Source organism: Labeo rohita, chromosome 18 (genome assembly GCF_022985175.1).
Source record: "Labeo rohita strain BAU-BD-2019 chromosome 18, IGBB_LRoh.1.0, whole genome shotgun sequence".
In the NCBI taxonomy this organism is placed as follows: domain Eukaryota; kingdom Metazoa; phylum Chordata; class Actinopteri; order Cypriniformes; family Cyprinidae; genus Labeo; species Labeo rohita.
The window spans coordinates 564,284-591,982 of record NC_066886.1 but is presented as its reverse complement, the minus strand read 5'-3'; the positions used below and the strand labels follow the sequence as shown (position 1 = coordinate 591,982).

The 27,699-nt window shown below is 32.7% G+C and overlaps 1 protein-coding gene across 1 annotated transcript; it reads left to right on the top strand.

The window, feature by feature from the left end:
• Positions 1-1,017: 1,017 nt before the first annotated feature.
• Positions 1,018-27,699, top strand: rpp25b (ribonuclease P and MRP subunit p25, b). Its single transcript, XM_051134567.1, has 3 exons — positions 1,018-1,149; positions 18,652-18,769; positions 26,446-27,699. The coding sequence occupies exon 3, from the start codon at positions 26,974-26,976 to the stop codon at positions 27,604-27,606; it is 633 nt and encodes a 210-aa protein (XP_050990524.1). The 5' UTR covers positions 1,018-1,149; positions 18,652-18,769; positions 26,446-26,973; the 3' UTR covers positions 27,607-27,699.

The following is a 27,699-nucleotide window of genomic DNA, read 5'->3' as shown; positions in this document are numbered from 1 at the left end:
TGAACGTCATATAAATTGTAGGTAAATGATGACAAAAAAGTCAAAGTTATTTTTTAATATTATATATATATATATATATATTCATATATATAATATTAAAAAATAACTTTGACTTTTTTGTCGTCACAGATAAATTAGGTATTTAGGTATTTCCTAACTATTTATTATTTATTTATTTATTTTGAAGTCCAAAAAGTGATTTCAACATATTGGAAAATTAATATAAATTTTCCAATATGTTGAAATCACTTTTTGGACTTCAAAATAAATAAATAAATAATAAATATAATTAGGAAATACCTAAATACCTAATTTATCTGTCAATAATAAAATAAAAAAAAAAACAGCAAATAAACTCTTCAGATATAGATATAGATATAAAGCATCTGAATTTTATATATATATATATATATATATATGAAGACTTCAGATGCTTCAGACTTTTTTGTCAGAAAAATCTTAAATCTGTTTTTTCTTCAAACGTGAAATATGTGAATGTATTTTCTTAGACTGAAATACATGTAAAATGTGTTTTAAATGCTTTTAGATATATTATATTTGTAAAATATGTTTTCAAAAATATTAAAAACGGTAGAAAATATATTTACATAAATATTTTAAGTATTTTTTAAAATATCCTTTATATATTTTATTTTTTAGGTTTTTTTATTTGTTTATTTACTTTTTTATCCCCATGTAAAGTAAACAGTCGACTGACCCATATGACAAAAAATAATGAAGAGGTTTATTAGGTCAAATCTTTAAAATGTCTAAAGATGATTTTCATCATTATTACTCCTTTCTTCCCTTACAAAAAGTACAGGGGTAAAATACCATGGTACTTTTTTACATCTAGTACAATTATTAGACTTTTACTATATGTAAGACTTTGCTTCGATGTATGTTTATGATTTTAGTGGAAATGTCATTGCATATAACCATGAATCAGGAAAACTGCTGTGGATATTTTTGGTTGTGAAATAAGAGCTTCCTTTGTTTGTTAGTTTATGTGTGATCATCAGACTTCCGCCATATGAATGTGATACAACAGCGCCACCGTGTGGACGAGAATGAGACGCGCAGCGGCGGACAGCAGTGAGATCACAAACATCACCTGAGACAACAAAAACATCTATTGATTCGAACACTGTGAGTATTTGATTTATTTCAATGCTTTCAGAGCAGTTGTGTGGTGTGAGAGACAAAGTTTGTGTATGTTATCTTAAGTTTAGCACGTGTTGTTCAGTTTGTGTCCACGTGATGACAGCAGAATCCACCAAAACAAACGAACTCCACCTCAACATTCTATTTTAGATTTTATGGCGTTCTTTAAATTGTTGCTAAAGTGCATATAGTGATTAAAATCAAAGAAATCACCTCCTGAAAATATAATTTTGTAATCACAAAGACCTAATGTAGAAATACTCTAAATCTAAATGAGAGAAAAATGACATAAAGTGAGGAATATGGGAGTAATAGTGCACTTTAGTGTAGTCCATATGTCAAACAGATTCATTCAGCTGATAGTTACGAGCTCTAATGATTGCGACTGTAACAGAAGCTCACAATATAATCACTTATTCAATTTCTGGTGCCTGAAATCATTTGTTTTCAAGCAGAAAGCATTCAACTGCTGCTGCTCCATCATTAACAGAATATGTTTAGATGCTCATCTAGTTCACAGATGCTAAACCATAACATAAAAACGCAATATGTAGGAAAATAAGAGCTTAAACACATCCTTTCTCCATAAATGCACCTTTTCTAACTTGAAAAATTGAAGTTAGGCTAAGTTATTTATTAAAATGCAGTTTAAATGTATCTAAAATCTCTGACTAAATGACGCAGTCCAGCTAACAAAATAATAGGCTAACTTTCCCAGTGATTTATGAAAATGTTATTTCTGATTGTTCAAAACTGTTTTTTAAATGTTCAAAAAAATCGTATACACTATTAAAAAGGATGTGTTGTTTCTTAACACACCTGTTAAGGACACATTTTGTGTTACTTTTAACTCAACCATGTGTTATTCCTGCTAATTTTCTACACCCTAATGTGCTATAGTTTTACACAAAAGGACACAAAACGTGTTAAAATAGTCAACACACACAAAAAAGTGTTAAAAAGTAACAGATTCTTTTTGAGAGCGTATAAGAATGTTAAAGTAACATTCCATTGTATCAGTTTGCAATTATGGGAATGTTACTTTTGAATGTTCTCTGAAGATTCTGAAACAAGTAGCAACATTTTAAAAACTTCAGAAGAACGTTACATTCATGATGTATTGTAACATTTTCGTACTATAACATTTTTAAAGATCAGAGAAGTCAATCAATGTTACTGAAAGGGTAAGGTACAACAGGGCTAAAGAAAAATGTGCTTTTCACTGCGCCCAAAGTGTATGATTGCAGAAAAATGCATACATTTGTATTGAACATTTTTATGGAGCAACAGATTTTGCGTGACAATAAATCATACAAGTCGTTTATTTTGTTTGAAAATCTTATAAATATATGAAATACACACGGGGTAAAAGGCTCACCAGCATGGGGCAAAAGGCACACAGTATTGATACAAATACTTAAGCTAAAATAATATAAATATATATTATATATATAATACTTGCTCAAAACAATCACTTTAGCAAAGTTTGTACTATTCTCTGCTTATTTTGATAAATAAAATACTTTTTTGTTCAATAAATATTAAAATATATTAATATAATCATTAAATAATATAAAACATATTTTAAAATACAGAATCAAAATCATCATTAAATGTAAAGGAGATCCCATAATAATTTAATATAGAATTACAATAGTAATAACAAATGATATTTTATTATATGATATGATTAATATTAATATTTTTAATTGGTTTTATTCTGAACATGGTGATTATCTTAAAGATGGAGACCCAACATAATATATGATATTTACCATCTGAATCTAACAATGTCATGTCAACAAATGGAAAAGTCAGCCTTCTATTAATTATCATGTTAATTACTTTGCCTTTTACCCCCAACAGCAGGGGCGCTTTTTACCCCAAATACCATACTTTTACATATTCTGTTGTTATTTAAAAACTGCTGTTTTAATTATCTTAAACAAAACTAAAAAAAAAAAAAAATAAGACCTTTGTCTCAAGTAGGGCTGTCAAACGATTTATCGTGATTAATCGCATACGAAATAAAGGTTTGAGTTTGCCTAATATATGTGTGTGTACTGTGTGTAATTATTATGTATATATAAATACAAACACATTCATGTGTATATTTAAGAAATATTTACAAGTATATGTATTTATTATAATTTTTAAAAAATATATAATATTGTACAGTTTAAAATTATAAATTATAAAAAAAATAAATTTTATATAATTTAAAACAAATTATATATAATGTATGTATATATATATATATATATATGTATGTATATATAATGTATATATTATATTATATATAATTACATATAATGTATACAAAATATATATATAATGTATATATTTAAGAGAAATATGTTATGTAAAAAAAATATTTTTAATCATGTATATTATATAAAAATTCTAAAAAAAAATACATGCTTGTAAATATTTCTTAAATATATACATGAATATGTTTGTATTTATATATACATAATAATTACACACAGTACACACACATATATTAGGCAAACTCAAACCTTTATTTTGCATGCGATTAATCACGATTAACCGCTTGACAGCCCTCGTCTCAAGATACATTGAATAAAAACATTAAATATTAGATCAAGCACAGAATCCTTTTAAGTATGTCAAGGATCCTGTCAAGGATCAGACAAATTTGCACGTGCATCTTGAAAAGCGGATGTTTTAGACAAGTGCTGCACCACGTTTTTCTGCCATATAGGGGTTTTAGAGGAAAATAATGTCATAATTTGTTCATAACGTTGAGAGAACCTCACCAGAACATTCTGAGAACGTTCTCTTTTAGCTGAGTTTGAAATGACATACTCGCTAAAGCACGTTTAACACCAACAGCATCCTGCGTGCATGCAAAAGAGTGTTTATTTATTAAGATAAGAGTGTTTATTATTCAGTTGAACAGATCTTGCAGGAGTTCAGACGTGTCCAGACCCCGCCCTCGTCTGAGCCCTCATTTGAATAATTTGTGCTAATTGCTCACTTATGTGGAGAGGATCTGGCAGCCCTCAGACCGCTGATGAACTACACGTCTCTGGTGCCATTAACTCGCTAAACATCTCAGCGCTCAAGTGTCTATTCACACACGAGAGGCCCGCGGCGCGCCGACATCAAATGCTGTTTGCAGGGTGGGAGACGCCGTGAGCTTTAATGTTCATCTGCCAACTGCCGGATCGGGCCAGGATTTGAGTGAATATCAAGAGCGTGCATGTGCGTGTGAATCAGGGCTGGGCAGAATTCAGAGTTTGAGAATAGACCCCCTTTAAACTCACGAGCTGGAGTTTGAATTGAATTGCCTACCACACACAAGATGTTGCATTGAAACGTGAACGATAACAGCGCAACAGTGAACGCCCACAGACGTTCAACAGTCTTCAGTTCTTCGGTAAAGAGCTTAAACTAAAGCAAACCGCTCTGAGATTAAGAACATTACAGCATTTGATCTGAAGTGAAATGTATTTCGAAAGACAAAAGTACTTTTTTTTAAGACCGTGAGCTTAATGTCTTTTGTCGGGGAATGAACTACAATCCCATGAGGCTTTGTGAATAAATGAATATATGACAATACAATATAAAAATAAAAATATTGATCTGTAATCTTTGATCATGCATATTAAATTCAATTAAAATTATTATTTATTATTATTGAAGGAATAGTTCACCCAAAACGGATCATTCTGTCATCATTTACTCTTTTAAACTTCATTTATTCATATTTTAATCTTCTTTTTAACCTCATTTAACCTGCATGTTGTTCCAAACCTATATGATATTTTGAAGAATATTGGGAATATTTGTTTGCGCAAAAAACATTGAGACTTTCTTCAAAATATCTTCTTTTACATTCCACAACTAAATGAAGGGCATTTGTAAGTAAATGATGACAAAAAATTCCTTAAATTTCTTTTATATTTTTATATTTATGCATATATTCTTATATGAACCATTTTACTAATATATTTATTATTATTTTAATTTATTTATTTTAATTTATTTTAATTTTATACTATGTTGAAGTCACTTGTTGACCTTATAAACTTATAAAGCTAATAAGTTAGTTAGGTAATTAATTAATAAAATAAATAAATAACGACTAAAATACATAAATAAAAATTAAGTGCACTTGCATCATAACTCCTAAATTTAAAGGTAATTTATTTAAAAAAAAAAAAAATAAATAAATATACATTTTCATTTCATTTATCCATATTTTAATCTTCTTTTAAACCTCATTTAACCTGCATGTTGTTCCAAACCTATATAATATTTTGAAGAATATTGGGAATATTTGGTTGCTGTTAACTTGGATAAATACATAAGTAAAAATTAAGTGCACTTGCATCATAACCCATAAATGTAAAGGTAATTTATTAAATATAAAGAAATATATATATGAATTAAATTTACATTTCATTGATCCTTTTTTAATCTTCTTTTAACCTCATTTAACCTGCTTGTTGTTCCAAAACTGTATGATATTTTGAAGAATACTGGGAATATTTGGTTGCTGTTGACTTTCACTGTATGCACAAAAAACATTGAGACTTTCTTCAAAATATATCTTTTATGTTCCACAACAGAATGAAGGACATATAGATTTGTAGGTAAATGATGAGAAAAATTCCTTTAATATTTATATATAATATACTATAATATTTATATTTTTATATTTATACATATATTCATAAATGAACTATTTTATATATTTATTATGATTTTAATTTATTTATTTTAATTTACTTTAATTTTATACTATGCTGAAGTTGCTTGTTGGACTTATAAACTTATAAAGCTAATAAATTAGTTAGGTAAATAAATAACTAATGACAATAAATAAATTAAAATTAAGTGCACTTGCATTATATCTCATAAAACTAAAGGTAATTTATTAAATATAAAGAAATATATGTAAATTAAATATATAATTTCTATAGGTAGCTTCAGACGTTGATTTTTAATATCGAATGTTTCTGGAAATAGCCTGTAGGCTTGTGTTTTGTTATGTTAGCATGTTAGATGATTAAAAATTACATTTGCAGCAGTTACATTTAATTTAAACTTATATTTGAATTACAATTCTGCTTTCTGTTTGCTATCACGGTTCAAATTCAGCAACTAAATCGGAAATTAAAAGTCATTTTTAATTCACTTCTGAATGGTTCTCAACCCTGGTGTGTGTGTGATCTCTGCTGAAGAAGATCTTCCAGTGGTATTACAGCTGTGTCTGTAACATCTGGATCAGACTCATCCTCTCATCAGTCCTGCTGTGGTGTCAGCGCTGCCGTCCATTAAATCTCATGCTCACTGTCCTGCGCTGATGGATTTGATTTGATTGCTCGTCTAATTGAGCCGTCAGATGCAGCAGTGGGTGTGTGTGCATTAGCTGGCGTGTCTGTTAACCGTTATTTATGAGCGTCATTAGGACGTTAAACTCTCATCCGTTCATGTTTTCCGCTCGTTCACCGAAACGCCGTCACTTCATCTCTGTCACCATCGATTTTAAAATGTGTATTTTCAAACAGAACAATAAATGATGTCGACAGCAAAAGGGCCACAAACACTCTCATCAGTTCTGTTTTTTTCTGAAACTCCTTATTTTTCTTTTGTTGATCTGAATTGCTTTTGAACCCAAACTGGAAATATTAAAAGCTGAGACTTAGTAACAAAAAATGTGTTTTAGGACATCATAATAATATGGTTTTTATTTTATTTTATTTTATTTTATTTTATTTTATTTATTTATTTTATTTTTTAAAATATGCTCCATGGCAATTACATGGTTTTTGAGCATGCACTGCAAAAAATAAAATAGCATAAAATAGCATAAAATAAAATAAAATAATAAAATAAAATAAAAAAATACCAATCAAAAGTTTAATGTTTTTTAAAGAAGTCTCTTCTGCTCACCAAGCCTGCATTTATTTGATTCAAAGTACAGCAAAAACGGTACAATTTTAAAAAATTTTTACTATTTAAAATAACTGTTTTTTGTATTTGAATATATTTTAAAATGTAATTTATTCCTGTGATTTCAAAGCTGATTTTTCAGCATCATTACTGCAGTCTTCAGAGGCATATGATCCTTCAGAAATCATTCGATTTGCTGTTCTAGAAACATTTCTGATTATTTTTATTTTTATTTTAGATAAATGCTGTTCTTCTGAACTTTCTATTCATCAAAGAAACATGAAAAAATTCTACTCAGATGTTTTTAACATAATAATAATAATACATGTTTTTGAACTTACTGAATCACAATATTAGAATGATTTCTGAAGGATCATGTGACATTGAAGACTGGAGTAATGATGCTGAAAATTCAGCTTTGGAAACACAGGAATAAATAAAAATTTTAAATATATTAAAATAGAAAGCAGTTATTTTAAATAGTAAAAATATTTTAAAAAATTTTACAGTTTGCTATACTTTGAATCGAATAAATGCCGGCTTGGTGAGCAGAAAAGACTTCTTTAAAAACATTAAAAATCATAAATAATATTATTAAATCAAGATACATGTACTTGAGAAGCAAAATGACATTTTGAAAAATGTCCCTTTTTTTAAAGCATAAAAGGAATTTTGATTATTTATTTTTTTACATTTCAGTTTCACAGAAAACAAGACTAAATATCTTTTTTGCTTCTCAAGTTAATGTATGTTGAATTAGGAATGCTTAGATATTTGTACTGGAAAATGAGATAAAAATGCAGTGTTTATTCCTTCTCTGACTACAGTATATTAAAGTACTGTGTTATTCCCATCTGACACCATGATTTTACCATGCTAGTAGTTTTTCAGGAGTATGTGCGGTTCATTTCTCTCCTGCGCTTCCCATCATACCGCCGGCTTCACGTCTCATCTAATCGTCTCTTCTCGCAGCTTCAGGACAGATGAACGTGAAGAGAAAGTGTAAAGCGTTCCTCGGCTTTTTCTACATACAAGCTGCAGTTTGGTAATTTTTCAGATCATTCACACACTAGAGTGAAACGAAAAAGTGAAGCGAATCTTAAAACACAAAAATGAATATTTGTTGTGCTGAAACAACATTTACTGTGGTAGTACAGAAAGAACAAATTACCTTCAAGATGGTAATAAAGGTGTTTTCAAACCACCAATAAATAAATAAACCAAGCAAAGTCACATTGCATGCATTCAGGCTGTGCGTTTGATCAGTTTAAGAGCCTACAAATATTAGTTCCTATTCACAATGAATGATTGGATTTAATATGGGAACTTTATTTCGAGTCCCATTGAATGGTTCTGGTTCTTTGTCGTGTGGCTCTATTGTACTGTACGTTATTGCAAATCATCCGCGCTCAAAGGATATTCACCTCCACTGTCTTGTTTTCTGTCTTTCTCTTCTCTGTCCTTGCTTTCATCTACTTATCTTTCCATCCCTTGCTCCATTTGCGCTTCTATTCAGGCCTGTCCAGGGTCTAATCACTTTCATCATGGTTTCTATTAGAGCCACTGAATACAGAGTAATTAAAGTGGAGAACAGCGAGAGAGAGAGACGGATGCAGAGCCAGTCATCCATGACAGACAGACAGAACAAAAGAGCTGAAGAACCAGACGCTTTACAGGTCAGAGAGAGACAGACGGAGTCAGTGCTTCTTCAGCCTGACAATCAGACGCTTTTACACGCAGAGTAAAGTATATGAACGTGAGAGGAGTTGTGCGGTTTAGAGGAATGCGTTAAATGCATTTTTGCTCTTTTGGGCGTAATGCACAGTTCAGTAAGGCCCTGATTTGAGTCTCTGTCCATTAGATCAGCAAGGGAAGGTTTGATGAAAACAGCAGTTTTCAAGTGGTGCAATGACGTCATTTCTAGCGTGTGGATTGAACTCTGGTCACTGAGTTTGGTGAGAGTGCCGTCTAGATAAAAATAAAATAAAATACAATGTCCTAATAATAATAATAATAACAATAATAATTATCATTGCCATCATAATCATCGTCATCCTGAGTTTGGTGAGAGTACCATCTAGATTAAAATAAAATAAAATAAAATAAAATAAAATAAAATAAAATAAAATAAAATAAAATAAAATGTCCTAATAATAATAATAATAACAATAATAATAATTATCATTGCCATCATAATCATCGAGTTTGGTGAGAGTACCATCGCCATCATAATCATCGTCATCCTGAGTTTGGTGAGAGTACCATCTAGATTAAAATAAAATAAAATAAAATAAAATAAAATAAAATAAAATAAAATAAAATAAAATAAAATAAAATGTCCTAATAATAATAATAATAACAATAATAATAATTATCATTGCCATCATAATCATTGTCATCCTGAGTTTGGTGAGAATGCCATCTAGTTTAAAATAAAAAAAATAAAATAAAATAAAATGTTCTAATTATTACTATAAAATAATAGTAATAATAATAAATATTATTATTATTATTATTATATTAAAATAAAATCAAAATAATAATTGTAAAAATAGTAATTGTTGTTATGAACGTGTTTAATAATATATTAATACAAATAGTAATTAATGTGCTGCTTTTTTCTCTTCAATCTTATTAACTTCTTATCAGCTTCTTCTTCATATTGCTCATGCATGTTATTAACTGAAAGGATGTTAGTTGTATGATATAATTTATTATTTTTGGCAGATGAATATTTGAAGGCAGTACTTTGTACTTTTAGAAACGTGCCACATTCAAACAATTGCTTTCTGCTTGAAAGATTTAATGGTAATGCGTTTATGTTTTGTATTTCACTTGTGTATTTTTGCTTTCAATTTCATTACAAACATTTATTTTTAAAATTACTCTCATATATGTTATTTTTTTTAGCATTCATAAGGTTTTATAAACTATTTGTCCAAAATACACTGCAAAAACATACTTTTTTACTTAGATTTTTTGTCTTGTTTCCAGCCAAAATATCTCAATATATCAAAGTCAAAATTAAGCACAAAAAAAAAAAAAAAAAAAAAAAACCCAAAATAATCTGCCAGTGGGGTAAGCAAAATAATCTTGTTTTCTGCTTGAAATAAGATTATTTTGCTTACCCCATTGGCAGATTATTTTGCTTTTTTCTAAGCAAAAACTCACTTCTTTCTGAAAACAAGACATCATTTCAAATCATTTTTGATTGTCTAGAAAATCCTTCTTGACCTAAGAATTTTTAGATATTTTGGCTGGAAACAAGACAAAAATCTAAGTAAGAAAAGCATTTTTGCAGTGTATTACTTGCGTTTAAATTGATAAAATATTTGCAAGCACTCAAATGATACTAGAGCTTTTCTCAGAACTAAAATTATTTTTATCCAACTCGTCTCAAGGTCGTTTTTAATGGATGAAGTCAGTTCCTCTTGAGTTCACACAGAGAAGCCACGGTGTTCATTTTTATTACCATTGTGAGAGTTTGACAACTAGAAAATGCCCAAGAATAGATTTATCGCTTTATATTTTAACTATATGTAAATATAGAATGAAATATTGAAATTATTTCGATTGGAAAGTGTACTTGTGCTGTTTCTTTTTAATAAAACTCCCTTTTTTAGATTTTTATGTGAAAACATTTATACTTTTTTGTGGCTTAAGTGTTCAGACACTTATTTATCTCTCTCTATACACATAGATACTGCAATATTTACATTTAAAAATGAGAAAATTCTACAGTAGAAACCTGTTACCATATGGTGAAAAACTGTAAATGGTTTACTATTAAATAAAATGTAAATTTACGGTAAAATACCATCAACTTTTGTTTTGTTTTGTTTTGCAATTTATAGAATTTACAGTGAAAAGAACTGAAATACACATGCATATACATAATCTGAAAGATGAATAAATAAGATTTCCATTGATGTGTGATTTGTTAGGACAATATTTGGCCGAGATACGCTGTAAAAAATAAAAAACAATTTGTTGAGTGAGCTTAAAATAATTTGTTACCCTGCTGCCTTAAAATTTTAAGTTCAGTCAACTAAAATAAGTTGATTCAACTTGAAATGTTAAGTTGTACTAAGTAACAACTTAGATATTTGTGTTTGCTAAACTTAACAGATGGGTAAGTAACCCAGCTCCCTTAACATTTTAAGTTGATTCAACTCAAATATCTAAGTTGTCACTTAGTATAATTTAACATTTCAAGTTGAAAAAACTTTTTTGTTGACTGAACTTAAAATTTTAAGGCAGCCAGGTTACAAATTATTTTAAGTCGATTCAACAAATTGTTTTTTACAGTGTACAACTATTTGAAAATCTGGAATCTGCGGGTGCAAAAAAAAAATCAGAATATTGAGAAAATCAACTTTGAAGTTGTTCAAATGAAGTTCTTAGTAATGCATATTACTAATCAAAAATTTAATTTTGATACAGTAGGAAATATCTTCATGGAACATGATCTTTACTTAATATCCTAATGATTTTCGACATAAAAGAAAAATCGATCATTTTGACCCATACAATGTATTTTTGGCTATTGCTACAAATATACCCGTGATACTTAAGACTGCTTTTGTGGATCATCTTAGCAGTGAATTCCCCCTTTTGATATATTTTAGTGTTTGTGTGTACTGTGCATATCTACACCCAGTAAAATGCATCTGCATTGTGACATCAAATATGACCAAATCATCAAATAAGTCAGCTAAGACTTTCAGCAGAGTGTGTAGGTTGATGCGTTCTGACCCGGACTGATGTGGTGCGGTGCGTTCGGTCGGATCAGAGCGGCTGTAATGTTCGAATCCATCACCCCGAAGCTCAATACGCTCCCTAAATCCAATTGTTTTAATTTTACATCGATCAATTATTTGTTCAAGCCGAACATGCTGTGACTCACGAGCCGCGAAATGCAGCGGGAACAATGGGAGGAACCGTGCGCGGCTCAAACATCTAACGCAGCAAATCGCTCTGCAATCTTCTCCTCTTTTCTTCCCCCTCTCTTCATCTTCCCCAGCACAATGACGGCTCTCTCAGCGCTCTTCCACTCCTCTGCCGCGGCTCCACAATAGGTGCTTATTTGGGAAGCACTTTGGATGGAGCTGCAGTCTTGACAGGGTGCCATTATACGGGCTGCGAGATTTAGACGCACACCCACCCGAAGACTCGCGGTCGGCAGAAACGCTCGTTCATTAGAGGCCCGAGCGCGTCACATTTGACACCCGAATGCACTTTGAGCATAAACGCTCACGTGGTTAATAGCCGGGGTGTAAGTGTATAGATCTGACCGTCCGTATAGAGAGAGAATGCATGTGCGGATGAAAATAAAAGCAGCCGCGCAGATGAGTTTTGAATTATAGCTTGTTCGCCGGCCTGTCAATATCAGGCAGAAAAGCGTTTCAAGGGCTCGACTTTGTTTTGGTTCACCTCTGATTACCATCATAATCTAGCGAACGTTCTCTGCAGTCCAAACACACACACACACTGTCTCCGTCTTTGTGCTTGACGTAGTGATTGCCTCGTATTTAACACTCTTTTCTAGCACAAAACGCTTCTCCAATACCGATCACGGCCGAACGCGGCTCATTTCAATCTGTGAAAGGCGTTTTTTTGATTCCATCAGCAGAAAGCGCCGTCAGGCGTGACAAAGGCCATTCGATAACACGCTCGCGGGGAGAGAGCACGCACGCCGAACGGCTTGCTTTCAGCAGGTTTAAGAATATTTAGAGGTCTTTTGGGTACTGATGTTGAATTTGCATTTAAATTTGCCATTCAGGATTTCGGACGGAAAATTCACCTTGAATAAAAGCCATTACTGGCGTTTAAGGGAAGCTCTACCGCTGACGTGTTAACCTTTAGAAGTGCTGATAACCGCAGCGTCGTGTGCGAAACGCGGGAAAGCGGACGGCAAATAGGCTGTAATCGCCTCGTTCGCAGCTTGTTGACCTTAGCGCTGATCTGTATGCATCTTCTGATGGTTGCCAGATCCTCAGTCAGAGGGGAATTTGATCACTGGTCCAAATTAAAATCAGCAGTAAATTGGAGCAGCTGATTGCCTGAGCGCCATTGAGAGTTGTGTAAGTGGATGCTGAAGGACACGCTCAATCTATACGTCACGTCTGCTCTGATGCACGCTTATTACTTGTGCGTTTTAGGGCCTGAACACAGGTTTTTTTTAAAAAACGCAGCTTTTTGTATGCGGTTTGGACGTTTATCCACACACAAAAAACATACTATCAAGTCATTGAAACTGAACATTTTTCAATACTGGGTGAAGGTTTTCAGAAACTCTTTTGGCTTGTGACATCAAAGTACATGCTTTTTTTTTCAGGCTTCTGATTGGCCAACATGGTTTCACGCTTAGGGTTATATCAAGGCCTGTTAGTTTGGCATGCTCTTGTTTTGCATTTTCATGTGGAAAATATTTTTTTTTTTTAAATGAAGGAGGTAAAATTCTGACTTTACAGATCACAATACTGAATTTGAATCTCGCAATTCTAACTTTACAGCTCATCATTTTGACTTTACATGTTGCCTCACAATTCTAAGTTTACATCTTTCAGTCCAAACTTTACAGCTCACAATTCTAACTTTACATCTCACCATTTTGAAATCACATCTCAAAATTCTAATTTTACAGCTCACAATTCTAATTTTACATCTTGCAATTCTAACTTCACACTTCATAATTTTGATGTTACATCTCACAATTCTAATTTTACAGTTAGAATTTTAACTTTACATCTCAAAATCCTAACTTTACAACTTGCAATTCTAATTTTTGACTTTACGTTTCACAATTCTGTTTACATCTTGCAATCCTGAATTTACATCTTGCAATTCTAACTTTACAGTTCACAAGTTTAACTTTACATCTCAAAATCCTAACTTTACATCTTGCAATTCTAACTTTCCATTTTACCTTTTACGTCTCACAATTCTGTTTACATCTTGCAATCCTGAATTTACATCTCGCAATTCTAACTTTACAGCTCACGATTCTGACTTTACAGATCACAATTGTGAATTTACATCTTGGAATTTTAACTTTACAGCTTGCAATTCTGACCTTACATCTCGCAATTCTAACTTTACACCTCATCATTTTGATGTTACATCTCACAATTCTAATTTTACAGTTCGCAAGTTTAACTTTACATCTCAAAATCCTAACTTTACATCTTGCAATTCTAACTTTACATCTCGCAATTCTAACATTACAGCTCACAATTCTGACTTTACATTATATCTCAAAATTGTGTCTTTCCATCTCAATTCTAAGTTTACATCTCGCAATTCTGGCTTTGTTACTACCACAGCATATAAAAATAGAAAATGTTTGTTTCCTCTCTTACAATTAGAATTTCTTTCCTCAGAATTTGGAGATTAAAAATTTGTAATACTTTTTTTTTTTTGTTTTTTTATTTCATAAGAGAAACAAGCTGCCATACTATTCCCACCATCACACGGCAAAGCACTGTAAAAGATCCTCTTTGTTGAACATAACACCTGCAAACAAAAGCTGGAGTAGCACAGACTCAGTTATTTTCAGTAATTTGGTTGCATCATAACACAAAACACTTCTGTGTTGTGGAGTAACACCTGCAATGCTAACGTTCCCAAACACTGCACTATGTACCGTATCTCATAATGCAAAGCACTCTACTTGATATTTAAATTCCATGTGATAAATTAACAGGAGACTATATTATTGTGATTTTAACATCCTCTTCCTGATGTATTTGATCAGATCTTAAAACATGCTCGCTAGTATTTAAAGGTTTATGATGGAATAATGCATGCTGTTTCACATTTGCATGTAGTAGGCAATATATAATAATATACAGTAAATGCAGTTTGGTACACTAGTATTCTGAACAGAGCTTTAGTGCTCTACCTCTGTAAACTCTCACAACTCTTCTGCTGGATTTTGATAATTGCAGACACAAAATTGCCACCTCATTTTTCCCCCGTTTCTAATTATTGAGCTCTTCAGCGTTGACAGCTACAGGGAACTAGAAATAACACACACACAGACGGTGAGCAGCTGAACATTGGTGTGCAATTACACTCCTGCAATTACGGCTCTATTGTAAAGCAGGGCATTATGGGGGATTTGCTCTCATTGCAATTAAAAAAATGGGACAAATCTCCTTCCCCATGCACATGCAATTTAGATACTGTGTGTCACACTCAGGGCAGAAATACTCAGAGTTTTGACACCTGAAGTTTCATCTGTGCTTATGTAATGCTCTTGTGCGTGTGACGTGCTCTTCATCTCACGTGTCTAAATCTAACTATTAAAGCATATGTGTTCATTAAAATAAAGCTGAAATCAAATAAAACTGAAATAGTATGTTTTTTTGTAAACTCTCTATACAGACTCTATTCCAAGGTTATTATAGTTAACTAAAAGAAAAACAATAACACTTTACAATAAGGTCTCATTTGTAAACATTAGTTATATATTGGTTAAAATAAACAACACTAATACAGCATTGATTAATCTTAATTTATTAATCAAAATTACTAAAACTAAAATTCTGAACTAAAAAAAGGATTAAAAATACTACTAAAATCTATCAAAAATAACACTGATTTATTGACATGATGTCAATGTGCACAGACATTTTTTTTGCGTGTGTGTAAAATCAGACAGATCGTGTCCGGACTCTTTTCTCCGCTAGTAAACAGTCACAGATGTCGCTGATGGAGTTTAACTAGTTCTGAACCCAGAGACTCGGTGGAACTGATTGAATTTGATCAGGTTAATCTCTGGTGGTTGTCGTGTTAGTAAGTTCTCTCCTCATGCGGATCAGAACTGTTTTACCAGCTCTTGAGCTCCATGGGAGGGAGTGTTTAGTTCAGACCTCATGTAAAACCCAACAATTCAGCATGTAGCCAGATGGTTAAAGACTCCATAGAGAGCAAGTGTGTGTGTGTGTGAGTGTGTGAGACACACTCCCCTGCAGTGGCCATTCGTACTGGGTCACTACTTTCTTCGTCACGCTCACAGAGACGCTCGGTCATCTAATGGCACGCTGCGAGGGAAATGTCAAGTGTGTGTGTGTGATATAGAGACATTCCCCCTCATGTCATTTAACAGTAGCAGTCAGAATTTAGCTCAAAATAATCCGCTTTTGCAGCTCTGTTTGTAAAGAAAGACAATGTCATATCAAGACTGTAATTTAGTAGCACTTTAACAATCATTTAACCACTGCGAGCCTCTCTGTGTGCAAACAATGTTACCACTGCGTTGAGAAAAGTAACAGGTACCGTGTGACAACATCACGCAGTTCTGAACCCTAATAAATGTACTAAGAATGGTGACAACTAAAAAAATAACAGTTCTTAACCTTTTTGACTCCAATGCAGGGTTATTATAGTTAAAACCATTAAAAAAAGTTGAAATAAACATTAACTGACATAAAATCTAAAAAAAAGGTGTACTAAAATAAATAAAAGTAAAACTAAAATAAAAATCCATATACTCCATACCGCATGGACATTTAAAACACAACACAGCAAAATTACTTAAAATTTAACCAAAAATCAAAAGAAGATGGAAAATCTAAAACTAAAAACTATTTCAAACTACTAATAAAAACTGTATTTCAATGATACTAAAATAACGTTCTGAGATATAAAGATCCTGAGATATTTCTGCTTGTTTTCAAACTTGTTTTATTGGCAGAAATTGCAATATATTTAAATAATTCAATTAAATTATAGAAAATAATTACATTTCCATAATTCCAGAAGTTTAAATTGCTAAATGTTTTTCAAGATTTACACTTATACTATTTAATTTTTTAATAACATCATTTTATTTGGATATTTTCAGTTTTCTTTTAAATTTTTATTACATTTTTAGTACTTTTGTTATGTGCTTTTGTCATTTTTATTTTTATTTTTTTTTAATATTACTATTTAGGTTAGGTTATTCAGTTTTAGTTTTTCTTTTTAATTATTTTTAGTTAGTAATTCTACTGCTTCGTATTTAAATACTACAACATATTTAAGTTAGTTAGCAAGGAAACAAGTTTTTTATCTAAAACGTATATTTTTCTACTTCAAAAGTTATATTACTCGTTAAAAAAATGCACTGTTTACGTTAAAAAGTTAACTGTTACTTTGTAATTATTTGTAAAATTTTCTAGCAGTTTCAGAGTGAAAATGTTTCAAAGTGTTTTGTGTTGGATTTACTTTGAAAAAATGTAATTTAGAATTGCTAGTAAATTTCACAAATGATTACTAAGTAACAGGATGTAATGCATATCTAATATTTAAACAATAAATAGTATTTTCTTGTAAATTGTAAAAAAAAGTAACTTTTTTACAGTGTGAAACAATTGTTCATGATGTTCATATCAAAAAGTCATCAGAAATGTTATTAAGTAGCAAATAAAGTGTAAGTAAATCATTAGATCTAATTAGATGCATTATTTGAATTCAAACACAAAACATGGTTGAAATCAACATTTGGTTGATTTGTGAACATCTGAAATAGTGAGAACCAGCTTTCACATTAGTTTAGTGTAAATGTCATGAGATTTTTTTTTTAATTTAGGGCCTCATGTAGCAAAACAAGTGCACACACACAGCAAAAAAATGATTCTTTAATTGTAAATCACTGTGCATTAGTAGATGAACTGATGTTTCAGTCGTACTCAGTCCAATGGCTGATTTCTACAGTATGTTCAAAACATGTTAGAGCAACTTCTCAGTGTGTTCTTGTGAGATTTTAACATCATTTCCTGTCTAAACATTCATTTAACAAGAAAAATTAATTATCCATTTGCTTTTTTGCATAAAGCACTAATTGTTTTTAATTTAATTGATCAAAATACTGCAATAAATTCCATTAGCGGGTCTGAAGCGTGGCGTGCTCCTGCCATTATCAGGTAATGACAATTACACTGAAGAGCTGTTCAATTAAACTCTCCACGTTCACACGCTCCACTCGCCTTTAAAGAACATGCAGGAAAACCGCGTTTCGTCTTAATGCAGCGAACGCCGTGGAATGAATTCAAGCGCTCGTTATCAGATGTACTCGGCTAGAAATGAGGTAGAAACAAATGTTTGTTTTCTTCTCGCTTCTGCACCTGTTCAGGATGTTTTTAAGGTTGGAATCAAATGATGTGGAAAAGTCATGGAAATTTTGTAATCAAATATACATTTTCCTAGTTGCATGAAGCTCTAAAATGTTTTATCAGGTAGAAATTGCTATTTGTGAGTAAAATAAATAAATAAATAAATATCCCAGTAATTGCAAACAACTAAAAAAGCAATGCTGCTTTTGCATTTACATTAATGCATTAATGCACATTAATGCATGCACACAATTTTTTTCCAATATGACCTGCATTGCATTAAAGGTAAATACTGTATTTGATCAGTGCATGCATTCTCTGAGAATCGAACCCATGACTGATTTGGACGCTCTGCTGCTGAATGTGAATATGTGAAGTGTGTGTGAACACAAGCGCTCAGTGAGTGACACTGTATTGAGCTGCTCTCTCTCTGGTTCTCTCTCTCTGTGTATCTGCATTGCAGTGCTGAGGGCGTCGGGACACATCGGGGCTGTAAGGTGTCACTGCTGTTCTGGAGAGTTAATTACACCCTGCTGCCCCCGGCCGTTCCTCATCAGACACGTCCAGGGCTTCAGGCGCAGGTACGGATGGGTGAGGGAGCGGGATTCATTTGCCCCGGAGTTCCTGACGCAGACTGTCGGTCTTCTGCACCTGATGGCGTTTGATAAAGAAACGGATTAATGTCACTGCCGCGTGTGAGATTCACGCTTCTCTTGCTTAGAGGAGACTGAGGAATGGAGAGAGAGACAGACTGTTAAAGACCTTGTTCCTTAAAGGAATCATCTGGGTTCAGTATGTGTGTATCAACAGAATCTGACACACGTGCCATTATGAAATCATTTACACTCAGTTTATAAAAGCAAAATAAAATTTGAAATAAAGGAAAGGAGGGTTAAATGAGAAGCTTTGTCAAGTGACATGCATTTCTGTTGCGCTCTATGCAATAGATTGATTCAAAGCAGCTTCACTAAAATAAACAAAAATTATAAATATTATAGAGTTTAACAGTGAATAAGCGAAAAGCGAATAATGACACTGTAGAAGACAATAGTGTCATTACTCAGATCAGTTCAGTTCAGTGTTCATTCAGTCAGTTTAATGTCGATTCAATTCAGTTTAATGTTGATTCAGTTCAGTATTGATTCAGGTCAGTTTAATGTTGATTTATTCAGTTTAATGTTGATTCAGTTCAGTTCAGTGTTGATTCAGTTCAGTTTAATGTTGATTCAGTTCAGTTCAGTGTTGATTCAGTTTAGTTTAACGTTGACTCAGTTCAGTTTGATGTTGATTTAGTCAGTTTAATTTTGATTCAGTCAATTTGGTGTTTATTGAATTTAATTTAATGTTGATTCAGTTCAGTTCAGTATTGATTCAGTTCAGTTTAATATTGATTCAGTTTAGTTCAGTGTTGATTCAGTTCAGTGTCAGTTCAGTTCAGTGTTGATTCAGTTCAGTTTACTATTGATTCGGTCAGTTTTCTAGCTTAATTTAGTTAAAACTTTGTTCTCAAAACCTTTATTTTTCTTAAAGCACTCGTAAATGATTTTATAACGATGTTTTTTTTATCTGTACTTTATTACATTTCTGGTGTCCTTGCATGTTTCATGTGAAAGTTACTGCATTTAGATCATAGAAAATCAAGTTGAAACTGTGACATAAGTCATAATTAAGTCAAAATGCAAAAAAATGTCTATTTTTATCATTATTTTGAAGTTTTGAATCCTATGAGTATGTCAGTTGTGGCTTTTTTTAATATCATAATTTTGACTTTTCTCTCATCTCAATTTATACTTCTTGTAATTGTGGCTTACCAAGACGATTCATAATGATCATAATGATGAGCTCATCTTCGCTCACTTTGAACAAAATCACAGTCCTGACGTTCCTCCCGAACAATCACGGTTTCCTCCTTCCTACGGCTCCCTCAGCGACAAAATCCTCGCCGTGATTCCCGTATATTTCCTCTGGGTGCGGGCCAGTGATCCGTGATATTCAGCGCTGAGTTATTTGGGTTTGTCAGTGCTCTGGTTAGCTCTGTGTGCGCTGTCACTTAAGCAGACGATCAGCAGAGACAGCAGAGGTTCAGCGGGCCCGTCCCAGCGGAGGACAGCGGGACAGAATGAAGGCCCCGCGAATGAGAGACGACAGATCATTCAGCCCGAACCAATGGACTGTCTGAACGAGAACGGCCAATTCTCAGGAGGAAAACAGGGAGGGTTCCTCTGAAAAAACACTGGAGTAATTCCATTCAGCTCTCTGATTAATGACAACACTGAGAAAATTAGCATTTTTAGTCTCACATCCAGTAATCAGTCTTGAAACAAGATTTTTTTTTTTTTTTTTTTTACATTCAAAAGATCCATTTTTGTAATTTTAATATAAAAAGCAGAAATTATGACAGGAAATCTGAGATTAAAAAAAAAAAAGACTTGATATCATAATTTTAATATTTTTAAGGCGAAAAAAAAAGAACTAATAGTGACCACATTACTTACCCAGTTGATTAATTACATTTTTTTGTATTACAAGTTTACTTAACATTTTTAGGTTTAAATATACAAATAAGGCAGTATTTAATTAAATATATGCTAATTTGCATACATTTCTAGTACAAAAATCTAAACACTGGATGAAGTCTGTTTTAAAGTTCTTGTTGATTTTTTTTTTTTTTTTTGACATATTAGAGTCAAATGTTTTTACATTTTTGATTTTTGTCACTCCAGAATTTAGCAAATACTTGCAACAGACAGTCACAATTTTGGGGGGGGAATAAAATATTGTATTTTAATCAAGCAAATTATATATGAACAAATCCCTCTGTAAAAACCTTCAGGATGTAGACAGGAATAATGTGTAAGTGCTACTGAAGTGGAGATTTAAGGCTCAGTGTGGGAGGAAAAACTAATTTTGAGACACAGCCTTTAAAAATATGTATTTCAATTTAAATCTATTTACACAAATAGATAAAGTGCTATACAGTAATGGGAATAACAGCGTTATAAATAAACGGCATTACTAACAACATTATTTTTTTCAATAACGAGTAATCAAACGAATTACTGTTTCCCCGTTACAACGCCATTACTGTTACTGACAATAAAATGTGGTGTTACTATAATTTATTATAATATTATTATAATATTATTAGTTCATCAGCGTACCTGTATTTGACGAACCGTAAACTCTAGTGTGAAGGCACATGAGCCATCGTTTTGTCTCATACACACGAAAAAGAAAAAGCAGAGCAAGAGTCTTATATATCATGCAGAATTGACGTGCACCATGTAAACAATATTCTTTGTTGTATTTTTCTTTGGAATTCTTCAGCTTTTAAGAACTGCCAGTTTCTCCAGCGGTAGGCGGAACTAATGCACAAACGGCAATCTCATTGGCTGGCGCTCACCTATTATCATCCCTGTTTTGATTTCAGCAAACCAGTTTGAGCGAACACAGACAACGTCATTAATATTCATGAACCCAGCAGGTCATTAATCCTTAGCGCGTTTTATATTGTTAGCCTAGTACTAGAATTCGTAGTAGTTTTGTTATCTTATCAGTATTATTTTTAGTTTTTCCCCCTTTTTTTATAGAAACACAATTACAAACAATCTTTAGCACCACCACCAGTGCATTCATACATGGTTATTCTAATTACTGAAGTTCTAATTACTAAAGTTTTATATGTATACTTTCACATTCAGCATCTGAACTTTATATGTATACATACAGGATATCAGATATTTAATATTAGTCTGGAAAATCTGAATTCATTTATTAATTTTGACATATTTGAACTTTTTTTTTTTTTTTAAACAAAAAAAAGGAACAATAATTACTTTCCCTGGTAATTAGTTACTTTTTCAATGATGTAACTCAGTTACTATTTGTGAGAAGTAACTAGTAACTATAACTAATTACTTTTTTAAAGTAACATGCCCAACACTGGTGCTTTAAAAGAAACACTTGACAGTGTATTTTGGATGTTTTCTTTCCACTAGTCTGAAAAAAAAAACACTTTATGAAACACCAAAAATCCCAAAAACTCAAACTTGAAAAAAGTGTTTTTGCCTGCAGTGTCTCCCCTTAATCAAACACTTAAATTTAACCAATTACTTCAGTCAAAAAGAATACGTTAAACTGTTATCAATAACGAAACTCCTGCGTTTTCAGCGCTGACTAATCTAAACGCCTCTGATTGGCCAGTATGTTCATAAGCTCAACAGAAACGTGCGTGATTGGTTGTCGCAGAGGCAGAGGCAATCTGATCAAAGTGTGCGTTTTCATCCAAGTTTTTATTTTAATCTTGACAGTTGATTAATTGATTTCATTTAATTGTGCAGGGGCAGTTTTTGCCCCATTATATTATTTGTGGGGCATTTTGGTTTTTGTGTGGCGTTTTTGCCACAAGCTTCCAACACTGGTTTAAACTCATCAGACATTTTAACGCCTGCCTGTCGGTCTCTTGATCTTTAACAGGCCGGACGTCCACGACACGACAGCCTTTACTCACAATTACTGATGAACAATCATTGCATGTTTTTGCCTCTCATCTCACTGAAACAATTTGCTTCTCGTTTGGGTGTAAATCTGTTTTTAAATATGATAAACTCTTCAGTGAACACGACGCTGCCCACAGCAGGAGACGCCGCAACAAATGCCTCCGCTTACACACTCAGTGTGTGTGTGTGTGTGTGTGTGTGTGTGTGTGAGAGAGAGAGGGGTGAAATGATCGTTTGGCTGTTTGGGTGAAATTACCCTCATCACTCATAAAGAGATACACAGCTGCCTGCGGGAGAGAGAGAGAGAGAGTCAGAGAGAGTAATGATACTATTTGTGTTAAAAAGACAAAATGGCAATGTATGAATACATAATAGACAGGGATGGTAACAGTGAGAGCTGTAAATTGATAACACTATATTCCTTCTAGCTGCATCATATAATGAAGTGTTTTGGAACGAGACTGTGATTTCAGATCAGTCGACTTTCTTAGATTTAGTAGTTTAACCACTTCACCAATTTACTATCCTTGTATAAACATATAAACACATCTGCACCGGTTCACACACATTCATGCCTGAAGAAATATGATATTTACTGAAACAATCGTGTGTTTCCTTAGGAAAGTCAGTTCACTGCTTGAATGTACTTGAATGGGAAATCAGGTAAAAGTTAACTAAAGCTATAAAATGTTTTTGTTAATTGAAATAATGCTGAACTAAAATAATTTTAGATTAAAAACTTTAAGTTCAAATTAGACTATTGTAGAAATCCTGAAAAAAATGATCGCAGGTTCTAAAAAAATATTTGGCAGCACAACTGTTTCCAACATTGATCATTCTAATAATAAATCAGCATATTAGAATGATTTTCATATTAGAAGGACCATGTGACACTTAAGACTGGAGTAAGAGCTGATGAAAATTCAGCTTTGCATCACAGGAATAAATAATATTTTAAAGTATATTAAAATAAAAACCATTATTTTATATTGCAATAACATTTTGCAGTATTATTGTTTTTTTCTGTATTTTTAATTAAATAAATGCAGTCTTGATGAACATAAAACATTACAAGTCTTACTGATTCCAAACTTTTGAGTGGTAGTGTAAATCCAAACTCCTGTAATGATCATCATAATTTTAACTTTTCTTCTCATTTTAAAGTCATATTTATGACATTTTAAAGTGATTATTATTTCTGGCCAACTTCTAATGTCATAATTACAACTTTTTTTCTCATAATTATGACTTTACATGACAAAACTATGACACACTAACTGATATAAAAAGTCATAATTATGATAAGAAGTTGAAATTATGACTTATGTCGAAATTGTAACTTTAAAAGTTGAAATTGACATACTTTGTCACAATTATCAGATTTAAAAAAAAATCTAAATTATGAGATAAATTTGTCCTTTTTATCTAATAATTATAATATTTTACTTTATATATCATTTTGACTTTTTTTTATCTCATAACTTAGAATATAATAATTACAACTTTTAAAGTCAATATTTTGACTTACCAAAGTATGATTTATTTATTTATCTATATTTATTTTTATTTATTTATTTTATTATTATTATTATTATTATTATTATTATTATTATTATTATTATTTAAAAAAATAAATAAAATTAAATAAAATAAAAGTAATTGTGACATTTTAATGTCACAGTTCAGACTTTTCTTCTCAGAACTGCAATAAAAAAAACTGCAGGGTATAAACTCTGAACTGCTAGGAAAAACATCATAATTGTGAAATAGAAGTTGCAATTAGTTTTTTTATTCCTTTATATCAAATCACTTGCATGTGTTGAAGTGTCATTTGGGGTACATAAATGCACATGTAATCAAATATTTAAAACTAATTGCAAAGTTAGGATTCATACAAAGCTGATGCAATCACAACTCGATTCCCAGGGAATGCATGAACTTGTAAAAATGAATCCAGTGTAAGTCGCTTTGGACAAAATTGTGTGCAAAATGCATGAATGTGAATGTCATGGACAGTAGTGATTCAAAGTGCTTTACACCAGAATGAAAAAAGAAAAACACAGACGAAAAAAATCAAGTTAAGCTGGTTTAGATCATAGGTTAATTAAAAACGGATTAAATGGAGGGATAAAAAGAGAAGGAAAGGATAGATGTTGCCAAATAACTCATGTGTGCGCAGGTGATAAAAATCCATTTTGCATTTTATCCTCGAGTGAAGAGATGTCCACGAACGGCCAGCTCTCTCCGTCCCAAGATTCCTCCTGTATAAAGACCATTAACATCACATTATGCAAATGGTAATAGCCAAATGCATGTCGAGGGCTAAAGGCCAAGCGCAGCACATTTAGCAGTCTGACTTTCATCTGCCCTGTGAAGGGTGTTTTCAATTAGATTGCAGCTAATTTCATTCACACCTTCGTTCACCTGCTGGAAATGCGTCGTTCTGAGCTCGAGTGGCTCCGTGTTCCAGAACTGTGCTTTAATTGTCAGCGTTCCTCCAGTCCCCGCACCGGACGTCCTTTAAACGGATCAGCAAAGTTGCTTTAGAGCTGCTTGCTTAGCTTTTAAAGCTACAGGACCTTCTGCAGAGTTTATCACAGGAGCCAATTTATATTAAAACATGACTTTCAATAGAGAATGATTTTATATATATATAGAGTTTATGTGCAAAACCAGATAACTTTTTCAAAAATCATGTTTTTTCATTGTGCATTCCAATTAATCTCAGTCAAACTGCAGTTAGGTTATTTGATATAAAGCAAAAATAACTAAAAAATAGTAACACAATAAAACATAATAAAAACATAACATAATAAAAAAAAACGTGATTTTTGAAAATAAAAAACTGAGTTATTTTGCATATATATATATATATATATATATACATTCATATGAAGAATTTATTTGCAAAAACAGTTGAATTAAGATCAACTGTAATGCACAATGTAAAAACATGATTTTTAAAAATTTGGTAATATATCTATATAAAGTGATGTGGGGAAAATGTTTAAAAAAATTATATAATAATATAATTTATATAATACATATATATTAGAATCAAATAATATTTATTTAGAAATAACATGCATAATATAATGTGAATATTAACTGAAAATATGTTGATATATTAATTAGTTATAATTAATTATATTTAGATTTAATAGAAAATAGATTCAAATCATGCATGTATTTTTGTTAAGTTTTTTTTTTTTTTTTTTTTTTGGAAATAACATTTACAAAATTGCACTTTTAATAGAAGATATTTATTAAATCATATTACCCATACATATATATTACACACAAATATATGACATTATTTTTTTTCTCTTAAAAGTCCCAAAAATACTTTTGAATACATTCTATTATTGTGCATGCTATTTCTCTTATATATATATATATATATAATTTTATTATACATATATTTTATTTGATAAAATATGCATGGATTTTTTTTTCTTGTTAGTCATTTCAATTGATAAAATTTAGTTTAGAAACTAAATAGAATATTAAATAAGTGTATATCAATGGATGTTTCTCAGGAGGAGAAGGGTGCATTTGTTTTTTTGTGATTTAACATCATGCATTAGGCCATTTTCAATAGAAGAAAGTATTTCAATCTGGAAAGGCCCCCTGTAGAAGTGTTTGTTTACTAAAATTGTTCATTTGAGGATTTGAGGTTACTGTTGCTTTAAGAAGGCTGACCCTCCCTCTCTCTCTCTCTCTCTCTCTCTCTCTCTCTCGTTCATCTCCCCCACCAGCATTTACGAGGCAGCACGAGTGCCGGGCGAGAAACGGAGAGATTCCAGCTCCGCCGGCACGTGGAGGAAGACGAGAAACAGACGGCGCAACAGAGGAAGATGCACTCCCGTGACTACATCTGCAAAGTTGAAAGGACAACAGGACAGGACGGAGGTCTGGATCTTTAACAGGATCGTCCCGCAGAAGTACAGTAAGTGCGCTGTCCGAATCCCAAAACACCTTGGAGGAATTGCCACTTCATTGCCAGAAGTTTAAATCTGGGATAAAAAGTTTACCAGGCCAATTGGATGCTGTTTTTAAAGAGACAAGTGTGTAAATCACACCCTTTTAGCTTTGCATGTCAAGCAAGACATTTTTGCTTCATTTTGTCTCATGAATAAATCCAAGTCATGAGTTTTATTTCCATGCACTTCTGGTTTGAGCGGTTCACCCGCAGGACTCTAATCACGGATGATGTTGAGGAATTGCATGTCATTTGAGTGTTTAAGATGAAGGAATGATTTGAAATCACTACCAAACGTCCTCCCATGGAGCTCAGTGCCGGTCGGGACGCCCGTCTGTCCGTTCCGGGTCAGACCACAAACGTCTCCGCCTCGTCGCCTTTGCTTAAACAGACTCACGCGGGGGGGTTTAAGAAAGTGTGTCGGATCGAAGAGGAAAGCACGTGTCCGTTCCCCGGCCTGCCGGCAGGTGTGCTTGAAATGAGAGTGAAGGAGGGCAGCAAAATTCGCAATCTCATGGGATTCGCCATGACACGCATGCAGGACGAAGCCCGGGACGGCGGTCAAACCGGACTGAGACAGGTGGTGTTCAGCGGGTCCGGACGGGCCGTGACCAAAACCATCACGTGCGCCGAGATCATGAAAAGAAAGATCGGCGGCCTCCACCAGATGACCAAACTGCAGTACAAGGGCCTGCGAGAGGTCTGGGAGAGTCAAGAAGGAGGCGATTCGGAGGTGACCGTCCACCGGACGCTTCCGTCCATCAGCATCCTTCTCTCCAAAGACCCGCTGGACCCGCTGGAACCGGGGTACCAGCCTCCGGAGAACAGCTTGTGGGACGAGAGGAACAGAGGAGAAGCTTCGCAGACGGCGGAGAAGCGATCTGTAGACTCGTCTGAGACTCTGACGGAGCCGCAGGCGAAGAGAATCTGTCTCTGAGGATCATGGGTGTGTTAAAGACCATTGTTTCCGCTGAAACTCTCTCAGAAGCAGCCTTGAAAGCTGAACGATGACTGTGCCAGTTCATAACAA

Excerpts from the sequence above, each read along its gene's own strand:
- rpp25b (XM_051134567.1), top strand. The coding sequence starts at position 26,974 with ATGGAGCTCAGTGCCGGTCGGGACGCCCGTCTGTCCGTTCCGGGTCAG.